Source organism: Oncorhynchus nerka, linkage group LG23, assembly GCF_034236695.1.
Source record: "Oncorhynchus nerka isolate Pitt River linkage group LG23, Oner_Uvic_2.0, whole genome shotgun sequence".
NCBI classification, from domain to species: Eukaryota; Metazoa; Chordata; class Actinopteri; order Salmoniformes; family Salmonidae; genus Oncorhynchus; species Oncorhynchus nerka.
Window position 1 is genome coordinate 23,292,373 of NC_088418.1, and position 16,400 is coordinate 23,308,772.

General features: G+C 42.3%; 1 protein-coding gene across 2 annotated transcripts in view; it reads left to right on the forward strand.

The window, feature by feature from the left end:
* The first annotated feature begins 208 nt into the window (after positions 1-208).
* Positions 209-16,400, forward strand: part of itga3b (integrin, alpha 3b) — a 59,057-nt gene continuing 42,865 nt past the window's right edge. For both annotated transcript variants that reach the window (XR_010460670.1, XM_065007959.1), the window contains exon 1: positions 209-594. Coding sequence is in view for 1 of the 2 variants with exons in the window: in XM_065007959.1 (XP_064864031.1) it covers positions 419-594 (176 nt within the window). In the remaining variant the exon portion in view is untranslated. The remainder of the gene's footprint in view (positions 595-16,400) is intronic.

Below are 16,400 nucleotides of genomic sequence, written 5' to 3' on the forward strand. Positions count from 1 at the left end.
ATTTACACAACTAATTGCATAAAGTGCATTGTCATTATCAAAGTGCTGTGCACTGCAGTACCAACATATTCTATCAAGCCAATAATGAATTCCACTGACCACTCACTGTATGCTTCCAACCTACCGGAAAGAACTGGTGAAAGTGCTTAGGCGACAGGTTTGAATTCTGTCGGTGTAGACTACTTGTTCAAATGGGTGTGGAGGAGCGGACAAGCGGGAGGGGAGGGAGGAGAGGCAGACATCGACACCTAGGCAGTGGCAGTTATATCCACAAGACGAGAGGGGATAGACGTTTCTCAATGGAGTGCGTATTTTGAACCATAGCCTGTACAGGGACCTCAGAGTGGAAAAAAATATTTTTCAATCCGGCGTTGATCGTGCAGCTGCGGGAAGGGAAAATTGGGCGCAAGGAATAAACATGGCCCCAAGTCTATATCTCCACGGGGCCTTGGCTGTGTTTTGTGTGACTCTAACCTGCAATGGATTTAATATAGACTCACGGTTTCCAGTTATCAAAGAAGGGAAAACCAAGGGCAGTTTCTTTGGATTTGCTGTTGCCTTACACAAACAGACGGAAGGGTCCACGAAATACCTGTGAGTATCCGCGGTGCACCTCCTATGCAACTGTTCTATCCTCTTCAGGCGCCATAAATTGTGGCGTTCCACTGATAATTCGATTTGGATAGGTACACTTTGTTTAGAAACGACATAAAAGGAAAACGAGCTACTTAGAAGTTCCATCTGTTCTTGCTCTTTAAAACACCTTTCTTCCTTTCATGTGCACGTCTTTAATGTCGGAAAGGTTCCAAGTTATTTGAAACTTCAACAGTTTTTGATGTAGAGCCTGTTTAGATTAGCCCACTTTATGAAGTTCACTAGAACACCTGTCCAAAATAAGCGGGTATTGGCCCCGTTTATTTTGTTTTATATTCTGCTGGCCGCAATCTCATAATTCAGTACAATTTCAACATGTCAGACACCTGTCCGAACTCGGGAACCAGCGATCCTATACTTTCATTCAAGAGCTTGTTATTTGGTCAATCGTACAAAATGCTTCATTTACATAAACATACATAGCATATAATCTAAAATAACAGGGTTAAAAGAAACATAGGCTATAACATAGACTTCAGTGACCATAGCCTACTGTAGGCTGTCCTTGTTTGCGTGTACGCAATTCATGAAATATGTTCCGCCAATATCGCTACACCTTTTTTGTACGGATAAAGTGTAGCCAACACCTGTATCCAGAAAATATTTAGGCAACCCCCCGAGAAGAAGCATACATTTATAGTGTAGGCCGAAATTACGATCACTCACATTATTTTCCACGTTTCCTCAACTTTCTTTAATTTCAGTTAAATTGTTCTCTCTAGTTAGTAAGTGTGAGAGAAACAATGGGTTCGGTGACTGTGGTTAAAAGCAGAACGTGCTGCTCAACGACTAAGGCTTTGTCCCATTATGATAATAAGAATGGTCTTAAATTGATGATGTTGTCCCTCGTTGGCTGTCATGACAATCCATACCCGTCATTCTACACAATGGTTATTACGACGCTGTAAAACGTTAATAATAATAAACATGGCACTGATTCTTGTACCCTGATCTCAACAAGAGATTATAAACGATAAACAACTGCAGAGCTGTTGAATAAAATCAGTACTTAAATGCTTGTTACTTATTGAGTGGGCTGTGTTTTATAGCTGCAGGCAGATACTTCACGCTCATAGGGGGCACAGGGGCACGTGCCCCCTTAGATTTGTCATGTTCAAAAATAAATAAAAATAATAATAATTGGGTTGTTTCTCTGTAATTCTACTAGCCACCTAGCATTTCTATGAAGTTGGCTTTAGCTAGCCCAGATAGGTTCCCAATCACCCAACCTCATAACTAGCTACCAAGAAGCCATTTCAGGCTATCAATCAAGTTACAGTAGCTAGCTTGTCTAACTATCTTAGCTTGTAGGCCTGCTGCCAAGGTTGGCACACCTGAAAAGCAAGCAATAACTAAATGTACTGAAAAAGACTCACATTCCTTTCAATTTTTGACCCAGTTTCATTAAAAAAAGAACCACCAGTCAGGAGGGTACAGACAGCTCAAGAGGTATGCTTAGATATGCAGAGAAAAATACATATATATATATTGGTTAACCAAGAAATTCAGCACAGTGATTATGGCTGTTTCAGATGTTTGAAACATGCTTCATTCTCCAATTTACAGACAGGGTAGCAGCTACTCTTCCTGCCCTCAGGCCCCTACTCCGCCACTATCGCATATCTACAGTACAAAATCCATGTGTACGTGTGTGTATAGTGAGTATGTTATCGTGTGTGTGTATGCATGTGTTTGTTCATATGTTTGTGGTGCATTTTTATCTGTTTTTTATATCTAATTTTACTGCTTGCATCGGTTACTTGATGTGGAATAGAGTTCCATGTATTCATGGCTCTATGGAGTACTGTGCGCCTTCCATAGTCTGTTCTGGACTTGAGGACTGCGAAGAGACCTCTTGTGGCATGTCTTGTGGGTGGTATGCATTGGTGTCCGAGCTGTGTGCCAGTAGTTCAAACAGACAGCTCGGTGCATTCAACGTGTCAATACCTCTCATAAAGTAGTGATGAAGTCAATCTCTCCTCCACTTTGAGCCAGGAGAGATTGACATAAATATTATTAATATTAGGTCTCTGTGAACATCTTAAGGGCCAGTCGTGCTGTCCTGTTCGGAGCCAATTGCAATTTTGCTAAGTCCCTTTTTGTGGCACCTGACCACACAACTGAATGGTAGTCCAGGTGTGACAAAACTAGGGCCTGTAGGACCTGCCCTGTTGATAGTGCTGTTAAGAAGGTAGAGCAGCGCTTTATTATGGACAGACTTCTCCACATCTTAGCTACTGTTGTATCAATATGTTTTGACCATGACAGTTTACAATCCACGGTTACTCCAAGCAGTTTAGTCACCTCAACTTGCTCAATTTGCATATTATTTCAAATCAAATTTGATTGGTTACATACACGTGTTTAGCAGATGTTATTGTGGGTGTAGCGAAATTCTTGTTTTTCTAGCTCCGACAGTGCAGTAATATCTAACAAATAATATCTAGAAATTTCACAACATATAGCAAATACGCACAAATCTAAGTAAAGGAATGGAATTAAGAATATATAAATATATGGACGAGCAATGTCAGAGCGGCATAAATTAAGATACAGTAGAATAGTACAGAATACAGTATATACATATGAGATCAGTAATGCAAGATATGTAAACATTATTAAAGTGACTAGTGTTCCATTTATTAAAGTGGCCAGTGACTTCAAGTCTATGTATATAGGCAGCAGCCTCTAATGTGCTAGTGATGGCTATTTAATAGTCTAAGGGCCTTGAGATAGAAGCTGTTTTTCAGTCTCTCGGTCCCAGCTTTGATGCACCTGTACTGACCTCACCTCTGGATGATAGCAGGGTGAACAGGCAGTGGCTCGGGTGGTTGTTGTCCTTGATAATCTTTTTGGCCTTCCTGTGACATCGGGTGCTGTAGGTGTCCTGGAGGGCAGGTTGTTTTCCCCCGGTGATGCGTTGGGAAGACCACACTACCCTCTGGAGAGCCCTGCGGTGCAGTTGTGGGGGCGGTGCAGTTGCCGTACCAGGCGGTGATACAGCCCGACAGGATGTTCTCAATTGTGCATCTGTAAAAGTTTGTGAAGGTTTCAGGTGCCAAGCCAAATTTCATCAGCAACCTGAGGTTGAAGAGGCGCTGTTGCTGTCTGTGTGGGTGGACCTTTTCAGTTTGTCAGTGATGTCAGTGATGTATTATCCGAGGAACTTGAAGCTTTCCACCTTCTCCACTGCAGTCCCATCAATGTGAATGGGGGGTGCTTCCTCTGCTGTTTCCTGAAGTACACAATCATCTCTTTTGTTTTGTTGACGTTGAGTAAGAGGTTATTTTCCTAGCACCACACTCCCAGAGCCCTCACCTCCTCCCTGTAGGCTGTCTCATCATTGTTGGTAATCAAGCCTACTACTGTTGTGTCTTCTGCAAACTTGATGATTGCATTGGAGGCGTGCTTGGTTTCTCCTCCACTTTGAGCCAGTCATGGGTGAACAGGGAGTACAGGAGAGGGCTGAGCATGCACCCTTGTGGGGCCCCAGTGTTGAGGATCAATAAAGTGGAGGTTGTTACCTACCTTCACCAAATGGGGAGCTGCCCGTTAGGAAGTCCAGGATCCAGTTGCACAGGGCGGGATTCAGACCCAGGTCCTCAAGCTTAATGATGAGCTTGGAGGGTACTATCGTGTTGAATGCTGAGCTATAGGCAATGAACAGCATTCTTACATAGGTATTCCTCTTGTCCAGATGGGATAGGGCAGTGTGCAGTGTGATGGCGATTGCATCGTCTGTGGATCTATTGGGGTGGTAAGAAAATTGTAGTGGGTCTAGGGTGACAGGTAAGGTAGAGGTGATATGATCCTTGACTAGTCTCTCAAAGCACTTCATGATGACAGAAGTGAATGCTACGGTGCGATAGTCATTCAGTTCAGTTATCTTTGCTTTCTTAGGTACAGGAACAATGGTGGCCAGTTTGAAGCATGTGGGGACAGCAGACTGGGATAGGGAGAGAATAAATATGTCTGTAAACACACCAGCCAGCTGGTCTGCGCATGCTCTGAGGACGCAGCTAGGGATACCTTCTGGGCCGGCAGCCTTGCGAGGGTTAACACGCTTAAATGTCTTACTCACGTCGGCCACGGAGAAGGAGAGCCCACAGTTCTTGGTATCGGGCCGCGTCGGTCGTTGGCAATGTGTTATCCTCAAAGCTGATGGAGAAGGTGTTTAGCTTGTCCGGAAGCAAGACGTCAGTGTCTGCGACATGGCTGGTTTTCCTTTTGCATGGCTGGTTTTCCTTTTGCAGTCAATTTATTACAAGATTTAGTTGAGGTTTAGGTTTTAGTAAATTATTTGTCCAAATACAATGGTTTTAGTTTTAGAAATATTTCTAACTAACCTATTCCTTGCCACCCACTCTGAAACTAACTGCAGCTCTTTGTTAAGTGTTGCAGTCATTTCAGTCGCTATAGTAGCTGACATGTATAGTGCTGAGTCATCTGCGTACATAGACACACTGGCTTTCCTCATGTCATTAGTAAAGATTGAAAAATGTAAGGGGCCTAGACAGCTGCCCTGGGGAATTCCTGATTTTACCTGGATTATGTTGGAGAGGCTTCCGTTAAAGAACACACTCTGTGTTCTGTTAGACAGGTAACTCTTTATCCACAATATAGCAGGGGGTGTAACACCATAACACAAATACATTTTTCCAGCAAACACAAATTTTCCCAAAGGTTTACTAAGGATTGATAACAGGCTGATTGGTCGGCTATTTGAGCCAGTAAAGGGGGCTTTACTATTCTTAGGTAGGGGAATGACTTTTGCTTCCCTCCGAGCCTGGGGGCACATACTTCCTAGTAGGCTTAAATTGAACATTTGGCAAATAGGAATGGCAATATCGTCTGCTATTATCCTCAGTAATTTTCTATCTATGTTGTCAGACCCCGGTGGCTTGTCATTGTTGATAGACAACAATGTTTTTTTTCACCTCTTCCACACTCACTTTACGGAATTCAAAATTACAATGCTTGTCTTTCATAATTTGGTCAGATATACTTGGATGCGTAGTGTTAGCGTTTGTTGTTGGCATGTTATGCCTAAGTTTGCACCTCAGCCACGCTCAAGGTACTAAACGATATCATAACCGCCATCGATAAAAGACAGTACTGTGCAGCCGTCTTCATCGACCAGGCCAAGGCTTTCGACTCTGTCAATCACCATATTCTTATCGGCAGACTCAGTAGCCTCGGTTTTTCTAATGACTGCCTTGCCTGGTTCACCAACTACTTTGCAGACAGAGTTCAGTGTGTCAAATCGGAGGGCATGTTGTCCGGTCCTCTGGCAGTCTTTATGGCGGTGCCACAGGGTCCAATTCTCGGGCCGACTCTTTTCTCTGTATATATCAATGATGTTGCTCTTGCTGCGGGCGATTCCCTGATCCACCTCTACGCAGACGACACCATTCTGTATACTTCTGGCCCTTCCTTGGACACTGTGCTATCTAACCTCCAAACTAGCTTCAATGCCATACAACACTCCTTCCGTGGCCTCCAACTGCTCTCCAACCGCTCGCTGCCTGCACCCGCACGCCCGACTAGCATCACCACCCTGGATGGTTCAGACCTAGAATATGTGGACATCTATAAGTACCTAGGTGTCTGGCTAGACTGTAAACTCTCCTTCCAGACTCATATCAAACATCTCCAATCCAAAATCAAATCTAGAATCGGCTTTCTATTTCGCAACAAAGCCTCCTTCACTCACGCCGCCAAACTTACTCTAGTAAAACTGACTATCCTACCGATCCTCGACTTCGGCGATGTCATCTACAAAATGGCTTCCAATAATCTACTCAGCAAACTGGATGCAGTTTATCGAGGGTGCCATCCGCTTTGTTACTAAAGCACCTTATACCACCCACCATTGCGACCTGTATGCTCTAGTCGGCTGGCCCTCGCCACATATTCGTCGCCAGACCCACTGGCTCCAGGTCATCTACAAGTCCATGCTAGGTAAAGCTCCGCCTTATCTCAGTTCACTGGTCACGATGGCAACACCCATCCGTAGCACGCGCTCCAGCAGGTGTATCTCACTGATCATTCCTAAAGCCAACACCTCATTTGGCCGCCTTTCCTTCCAGTTCTCTGCTGCCTGTGACTGGGACGAATTGCAAAAATCGTTGAAGTTGGAGACTTTTATCTCCCTCACCAACTTTAAACATCTGCTATCTGAGCAGCTAACCGATCGCTGCAGCTGTACATAGTCCATCGGTAAATAGCACACCCAATATACCTACCTCATCCCAATACTGTTTTTATTTATTTACTTTTCTGCTCTTTTGCACACCAGTATCTCTACCTGCACATGACCATCTGATCATTTATCACTCCAGTGTTAATCTGCTAAATTGTAATTATTCGCCTACCTCCTCATGCCTTTTGCACACAATGTATATAGACTCTTTTTTTCTCTCTTTTTTTTTTCTACTGTGTTATTGACGTGTTTATTGTTTACTCCATGTGTAACTCTGTGTTGCTGTCTGTTCACACTGCTATGCTTTGTCTTGGCCAGGTCGCAGTTGTAAATGAGAACATGTTCTCAACTAGCCTACCTGGTTAAATAAAGGTGAAATAAAAAAATATATAAAAAAATCTTGCCAATTAAAAAATAATTAAAGTAGTTGGCAAAATCAGTTGGTTTTGTGATGAATGAACCATCTGATTCAATGAATGATGGAGCTGAGTTTGCCTTTTTCCTCAAAATGTTATTTAAGGTGCTCCAAAGCTTTTTACTATCATTTTTTATGTAATTTATCTTTGTTTCATAGTGTAGTTTCTTCTTCTTTTTATTCAGTTTATTGACATAATTTCTCAATTTGCAGTACGTTTGCCAATCGGTTGTGCAGCCAGACTTATATGTCATTCCCGTTGCCTCATCCCTCTCAACCATACAATTATTCAATTCCTCACCAATCCGCAGGGATTGAACAGTTTTTAAGGTAATTTCCTGAATGGGTGCATGCTTATTATTAACTGGAATAAGCAATTTCATTACATTTACATTTAAGTCATCTAGCAGACGCTCTTATCCAGAGCGACTTACAAATTGGTGCATTCACCTTATGACATCCAGTGGAACAGTAGTGCATCTAAATCTTTTAAGGGGGGTGAGAGGGATTACTTTATCCTATCCTAGGTATTCCTTAAAGAGGTGGGGTTTCAGGTGTCTCCGGAAGGTGGTGATTGACTCCGCTGTCCTGGCGTCGTGAGGGAGTTTGTTCCACCATTGGGGGGCCAGAGCAGCGAACAGTTTTGACTGGGCTGAGCGGGAACTGTACTTCCTCAGTGGTAGGGAGGCGAGCAGGCCAGAGGTGGATGAACGCAGTGCCCTTGTTTGGGTGTAGGGCCTGATCAGAGCCTGGAGGTACTGAGGTGCCGTCACATTTCATAAATGTGTCAAGTGCACCATCTGTTTGCTCCTCATTACACACCATTACTTTGTGCCCCTTCAGATTTGTTTGTGGTGCATGAAGCCCCCAGCTGCAGGTGAAACAGTTGTGGCCAGGTGATCTGTGTTACAGCCTGCAGCATGTCTGTGTGGTGAGTGCACTGAAGGTCCTAAAAGGCATCTATGCCGAAGAAAATGTATCCTCAAGGGTTTAACTTATTATGGCACAAGGAAAAGCAACTATTGATTTTCAGTTGGAATACCATACCATTCCTCTCACACACAAACAAGTTTTCCTTTGCTTATGTTCTCTTAAGTATGCTTTATATGCATTGGAGTTTCTCGGTCTTGAACATGTACATTGCCTTCAGAAAGTATTCACAACCCGTTACTTTTTCCACATTTTGTTGTATTACAGCCGGACTTAAAAATGTAGATTACTGGCCTACACACAATTACCCATAATGTCAAAGTGTTCTAGAAATGTTTACAAATTCATTGAAAATGAAAAGCTGAAATGTCTTGAGTCAATAAGTATTCAACCTCTTTGCTAAGGGAAGCCTAAAAAAGTTCAGGATTTGCTTAACAAGTCAAATAATAAGTTGCATGGACTCACTCTGTGTGCAATAATAATGTTTAACATGATTTTTGAATGACTACCTCATCTCTGTACGTCAGACATACACTTATCTGTGAGGTCCTTCAGTCAAGCAGTGAATTTCAAACACAGATTCAACCACAAAGACCAGGGAGGTTTTCCAAGGCCTTGCAAAGAATGGCACCTATTAGTAGATGGGTACAAATAAAAAAAGGCGACATTGAATATCCTTTTGATCATGGAGAAGTTATTAATAACACTACAAAGATACAGGTGTCCTTCCTAACTCAGTTGCCGTAGGGGAAGGAAACCACTCAGGGATTTCACCATGAGGCCAATGATGACTTTAACAGTTAAATGGCTGAGATAGGAGAAAACGGAGGATGAATCAACAACATTGTAGTTAAAATAAGGAAGCCTGTACAGAATAAAATGTTCCAAAACATGCATGGGGGTGGGAGTATACTTATGTAAATGAGATTTTAATTAATTTTCAACACATTTCCTAACATTTCTAAAAACCTGTTTTCACTTGGTCATTATTGGGTAATGTGTAGATGGGTGAGAGAATTTGTATTTATTTAATCAATTTTAAATTCAGGCTGTAACACAACAAAATGTGGAATAAGTAAGTGTATGAATACTTCCTGAAGGCACTGTGCCTTGCAGTCATTATAGAACGCAAACAGGGGTTCGACAACATTACTTTCCACATATGCCCAGGCCATTTCACTCAACTGAGACCTTGGTTTGTGTTTTGCAATACAGTGTTCATTGGCCTTGGCCAGTAACCAATGCATGTATGTTGTTATTACCGAAGTGCTTGTATGGAGTAATTTACACAAGAAAAAGTAAGAAATAATTAGCAATTGAAATAGCATCAGCCTTCAGACGGTTCCTTTTTCATTCATTTCATTAGGATGTTTTTGCCTGTTTGAATTGGCGGTTGCTTGCTTCTGTAGGCAAGTTTAACTTGCTCTCTCCTAACAGCTACCTATTGGAGGCTCTAATAGATCTCCCTCCGAACAGCAAACACTGTTGTCCTTATGTGTGCTCTTTGAAGAACCCTAGACTACCTCAGTAGTATTTAGGACTTCCTCTTGCCAATTAAACTGGCCATATCATTCTGCAGCATCCACGAGACGTTTAGTTCTTTTGATCTCGTGAGTTTTGTTTTGTGCTCGTCGTAATTGCTAGTAATTTCTTGCGTGCACTAAGCAGGAAAGAGAATTGTAAACCAAGCCCTGCACTTCCTGTGAGCTAACAGTGGAAGCGCAGAATTGGGAATTGATGACTCCTGCCTTCGTCCGAGTAAGCCTCCGCCTATCCGTTTCATGTGCTCTAAGTGGTGGATTGATATGTTAAACTGAGAGTTCGTTCTTGGTCAGTCAATGCAATGGGATGGTTGCGTCCTGCTGACACCAGATCGATGCACCGTCTTTGCTCTGTCCCCTGAGGGATGGTGTCATCGTCCAGAAGCTGCAACATAAGAAGGGGACCATATGGCCATGGTAATGAGGCTGGAGGCCTGTGGGACTTGGTGACAAGGACCCTGTTTGGGAGCTGTAACAGATTTATCAGTATAGAGGAGCAGAAGGAGTGGAAGACCCTTCAGCCAGAATGTCAACAATGGTTTCACCTTAGTGAAGTATTATTTACACTCTTAGCTTAACTCCTTACCTTCAAAAGAGCCCATCCCACTGAAGTCATGATAGATTTATAACAATGCATAAATAAACTAGAATATATTGTGTAAGTATTTTAGATGAAATATCAGTCTTAATTCTATGCCATTCATGCAAATAATGTGAACCAGGATGCTTTTGTAACATAGTATACCGTATTTACTGTAGGATAAGTTAATTTGGCATCTTTTTGGGACAATTCTGAAGAGACACAAGAATGTTTAAGTTAGGGGGATTTCAATGTCCTGTCTGTTCCATCTCTGTGTTGTCAGGGCTTCACAGTATGGGTCTGTCTAGTGTCACCACACTAAGGGCTGAGCACAAAGTTGTCTATTACACACATTTCCCCATTACTAGAGAGAGAGAGAGGGAGAGAGAGAGAGAGCGAGAGAGCGAGAGAGAGAGAGAGAGGGAGAGTGAATATGTGAAAATGTGTGAGGGCTTAATAAACCAACCAATCACGACATGTATAACATTTAAAGTGGGTATTTGTGTATGTATGTCAGGTCAAGGATTAAAGGGTTTCGAGACAGTTTGTCTCATGCAATGGAAAAGAGCTGAGATGGTTTAAAGCAGTGCTCACCAACATTTTCTGAGCTGGGATCACCTTCTTAGTCAAAATGCAGGCCAAGATCCAGTGTGGTTAAGGTTAGGGTTAGGTTAAAAATCACATTCATTTTTAAAAAGATACATTGTAGAAATAGGCGGGTTATGACTTTGTGGCTGTGGTAACTAGTAGCGACTCAGCGGAGAGCATCAGAGGGTCCTCCTCTCACCGTTGGACCATCCCTCACCTCATCCCCCTTCGCTAATACTGACCAAAAAGGGGAAACCATCTTCGATCTGATGACGAAACTCGAGTCACACCGCACTATTTCTGGCTCATGTAGAAATTCATGTTGTTACTCCTATGACCAGAGAAAGTTAAATATTCCTCACTATTAGAAACTGCAGTACTGGTTGCAGCGTGAGTGGAGAAGCGCATTTCATAACAGTGTTGAATACAAAATGTTGACAGTGCTGAATAAAAACTTAAACATAAACTCACTCATAAAACAGCAGCTCCTTTCTGTATACGTTGACAGTTTCTCTCTAGTCATGGTTTTAGACGTTTTGAAATCACAGTATCAACTTACTTTGCTATGTGCTAGAAGGAAGCTGCGGAGTGCAGACACGGTGATCTGAGCAATCCGATTGGCTAACGGTAGGCCTATACTGTAGGTGCACTTGATTTGCTCTCCAGGCACGCCAAGTAGGCGGAATTTGTTTCTTCAGACACATGAAACGGTTCAAAATGGGCACACTACCCGGCGTGCAGGGCAGCTGAAACAAGTGCACCTACAGCTAACAGTGCGAGACAACAAAAAAAGAAGGAACGCAAGGCTTTATCGCTGTTGTTTTTATATACATTTTTCGTGAACGACTAGGAATGCCTTGGAGTTGCCAGTCGATCGCTTTCGACCATTTGGTGACCACTGGTTTAAAGTGAATACCATCATCCAGTTTGACTGATTCCAGGACAGTACTTAAACTCAAGTGAAGCAACGAGATTTGAGAGTTTCTCTGGCCATTGTGGAGAAGCTTGATGGCAATAGAGAAAACCCAGACCCCCCCCCCCCCAAGACAAGATCTGGTGCCTGGATAGCGTTGCACGTTCCTCACACAGTACCTGTACCTGTCTGAAGCCAAATATGGCACTCTTCCCTGCACCCTCACCCCTCCCTTCCCATCACATTCACATCCACCACCCACTTCAAGGAGGGAGGAGGTAGCAATGCTGTCAGCTGGTCTCTGATTGGCTCCTTTCAGGCCTCTGACCCATGGTATGCCTGGAATGTTTCACCCTTCCCTGTACACTCGACTTGCCAGGTTGCAGGTTGGGACATGGATGAAATGAGTTTGGGGGGAATTCACAATTCAGCAACTCTTGGATGTGTCTTCTATCTTCTGTCTTGTTCAACCTTCAACAGTAGACAGACAATCTTGCCTGTCACTTCTCAACCTAGTTGAAGTTTATGAACCACAGCACTGCTAAATAGGCCAATCAATGGTCATAATTCCTCAAGTCTCCAAGGCTTTTAATCAGAGGGGAGAGGTGCAGTTTAGCCATCTCATCTCTGTCTGAGGGCCGTGGCCCCTGGCCATGAAAACTCTGCCTTTAATTTGATGGGGCATTCCCCTATTTCTCTCCTCTCTTCACTGAGGTGTAAAGTACTGTAGATTGCTGTCAGACCTTTTATAGACAAACTGCAGGGTTTGCTAACAGATTTCCATGTTAGAAAAAGCATTGAGCTTCGGTTCAGTTCATTTCACTTACAGTACCTTCAGAAAATGTTCACTCCCCTTGACCTTATCCACATTGTTGTGTTACAGCGTGAATTTAAAATGGATTATATTGAGATTTTTTAGTCACTGGCCTACACACAATACCCCATAATGTCTGAGCAGAATTGTGTTTTTAATTGTTTTTACAAATTAATAAAAAATGAAAAGCTGAAATATCTTGAGTCAATAAGTATTCAACCCCTTTGTTATGGCAAGCCTACATACGTTCAGGAGTAACAAGTCACATAACAAGTCACATAACAAGTCACATAACAAGTCACATAATAGTAGTGTTTAACATTCTTTTTTCATGAGTACCTCATCTCTCTACCCCACATATATCGTGTCTTCAGAAAATATTCATACCCCTTGACTTATTCCACATTTTGTTGTGTTAAAGCCTGAATTCTATGTGTATTACATATATGTTTTTTCTCACCCATCTACACACAATACCCCATAATGACTAAAGTGAAAACATGTTTTTAGAAATGTTTGTAAATGTATTGGTTGTGCAGCAATGATCAACAACTAGAGCTTGAAGAATTTTGAAAATAATAATGGGCAAACATTCCAGGTGTGGAAAGCTCTTAGAGACGTACCCAGAAAGACTCACACTGTACTCGATACCATCTACTATATCTTGCCTATGCTGCTCTGTACCATCACTCATTCATATATCCTTATGTACATATTCTTTATCCCCTTACACTGTGTATAAGACAGTAGTTTTGGAATTGTTAGTTAGATTACTTGTTGGTTATTACTGCATTGTCGGAACTAGAAGCACAAGCATTTCGCTACTCTCGCATTAACATCTGCTAACCATGTGTATGTGACAAATACATTTGATTTGATTTGATTTGCTTTGTAAACGCTGCCACTGGTGCTTCTACAAAGTATTGTCTCAGGGGTGTGAATACTTATGGAAATGTGCTATTTTTCGATTTCAGTAAATTCGCATTTAGATTTAGCCATGTTTTCCTTTTTTTCATGATAGGCTATTGTGTGTAGATGGGCGAGAGAGAAAAATCTATTCAATCCATTTTGAATTCATGCAGAATGTGGAGTAAGTCAAAGGGTATGAATACTTTCTGAAGGCACTGTGTGTCACCTCCCTCTCTCACTGTGCTCAGGCACTATGTAAAACAATATGAGGATGAATTGTTGTACAATATACACAACTGCCTGGCCTACCTTTTTTCCTTCCAATTAATTCTCTGCTGCCTGAGAACTGTAAAATATGGACTAACAAAATAATTAGGGCAGAAAAAAGTCCTTCTACATGGTAGACAAATGAAGAAGACGGGTTTGTTGGACTTGGCTGGGCTCCCAACATTTCTTCTCAGCGTTCTGGTTGTTGGCTTTGTCTTCAGAAGTAGGCCTTTCAAAGCACCAACGTCATGCCACAGTGACAAGACTGGTTGATAAGTGACGTGCTGCATGTGTCCATTAGGCCCACATACATGTATGACGTGATATTCTATTCAGATCATGTTTGCTGTCAAATCTTTGTGACGGAACTCATCTCAAATTTTTTTTTCCTTTGTGAGAATTGCATCAAATATATTTATGAGTCACTGTAACTTACTCTTTATCCATGAAGTAATCTCTTGAAATAAGACCTTAATTGGAAGTCTCGGCAGCTGTGAGGTGTAAATGATGATTATTTGATGCAGTTGAGGGGAAGTGGGATTTATTCATGTCAATAGTTGTCGTCGTCAGTGCATTAGCCTTCTATAACTTTGTCTCTCTCTGTTGTCTAATGTTGTAGTGCATTAGGATATTGGATATCAAAGTTCTTGAAATGTTCCAGATTGACTGCCCTTCATGTCTTAATATAAAGATGGACTGCCATTTCGCTTTGCTTATTTGAGCTGTTCTTGCCATAATATGGACTTGGTCTTTTACAAAATATCTTCTGTATACCACCCCTACCTTGTCACTAACAACTGATTGGCTCAAACACATTAAGAAGGGAAGAAATTCCACAAATTAACTTTTAACATTGAAATGCATTACAGGTGACTAACCTCATGAAGCTGGTTGAGAGAATGCCAAGATTGTCAAAAGCTGTCATCAAGGCAAAGGGTGGCTACTTTGAATTATCTCAAATATAAATTATATTTTGATTTGTTTAACTCTTTATTGGTTCTTACTACATGATTCTATATGTGTTATTTCATAGTTTTGATGTCTTCACTATTATTCTATTCTATGTAGATAATATTAAAACTAAAGAAACAACCTCTCCCTGACCGAGTCTGTAATACCTACATGTTTCAAGCAGACCACCATAGTCCCCGTGGCTGAGGAAGCGAAGGTAACCTGCCTAAATGATTACCGCCCCGTAGCACTCACGTCGGTAGCCATGAAGTGCTTATCACTGCACCTGTACATAGCACATCTGTAAATAGCCCATCCAACTACCTCATCCCCATTCTGTAATTTATTTTGTTTATTTTGCTCCTTTGCACCCCAGTATCTCTACTTGCACACTCATCTTCTGCACATATATAACTCCAGTGTTTAATTGATATATTGTAATTATTTTGTCACAATGGCTTATTTATCGCCTTACCTCCCTTATCTTACCTAATTTGCACACATTGTATATAGACTTTTTCTATTTTATTATTGACTGTATGTTTGTTTATTCCATGTGTAACTCTGTGTTGTTGTTTGTGTTGCACCGCTTTGCTTTATCTTGGCCAGGTCACAGTTGTAAATGAGAACTTGTTAATTAATGGTGAAATAAAAATACATTTAAAAAAAGGTTGGTCTTGGCTCACATCAACAGCATCCTCCCGTACACCCTAGACCCACTCCAATTCGCATACCGCCCCAACAGATCCACAGATGACGCAATCTCAATCGCACTCCACACCGCCCTTTCCCACCTGGACAAAAGGAACACCTATGTGAGAATGCTGTTCATTGACTACAGCTCAGTGTTCAACACCATAGAGCCCACAAAGCTCATCACTAAGCTAAGGACTTTGGGACTAAACACCTCCCTCTGCAACTGGATCCTGGATTTCCTGACGGGCCACCCCCAGTTGGTAAGAGTAGGCAACAACACATCTGCCACGCTGATCCTTAATACTGGGGCCCCTCAGGGGTGTGTACTTAGTCCCCACCTGTACTCCCTGTTCACCCAAGACCGCGTGGTTAAACACGACTCCAACACCATCATTAAGTTTGCTGACGACACAACAGTGGCCTGATCAACGACGAGACGGCCTATAGGGAGGAGGTCAGAATTGTCGGTGTGGTGCCAGGACAACAACCTCTCCCTCAATGTGAGCAAGACAAAGGAGCTGATCGTGGACTACAGGAAAAGTCGGGCCGAACGTACCCCAATTAACATTGACGGGGCTGTAGTGGAGCGAGTCGAGAGTTTCAAGTTCCTTGGTGTCAACATCACCAATTAACTATCATGGTCCAAACATACCAAGACAGTCATGAAGAGGGCATGACAAAACCTTTTCCCCCTCAGGAGACTGAAAAGATTTGGCATGTGCCCCCAGATCTTTAAAAGGTTCTACAGCTGCACCATCTAGAGCACCCTGACCAGTTGCATCACCTCCTGGTATGGCAACTGCTTGGAATCTGACCGTAAGGCACTACAGAGGGTAGTGCGTACAGCCCAGTACATCACTTGGGCCAAGCTTCCTGCCATCCAGGACCTATATAATAGGCGGTGTCAGAGGAAAGCCCATAGAAGATAATTTTCTCTGCT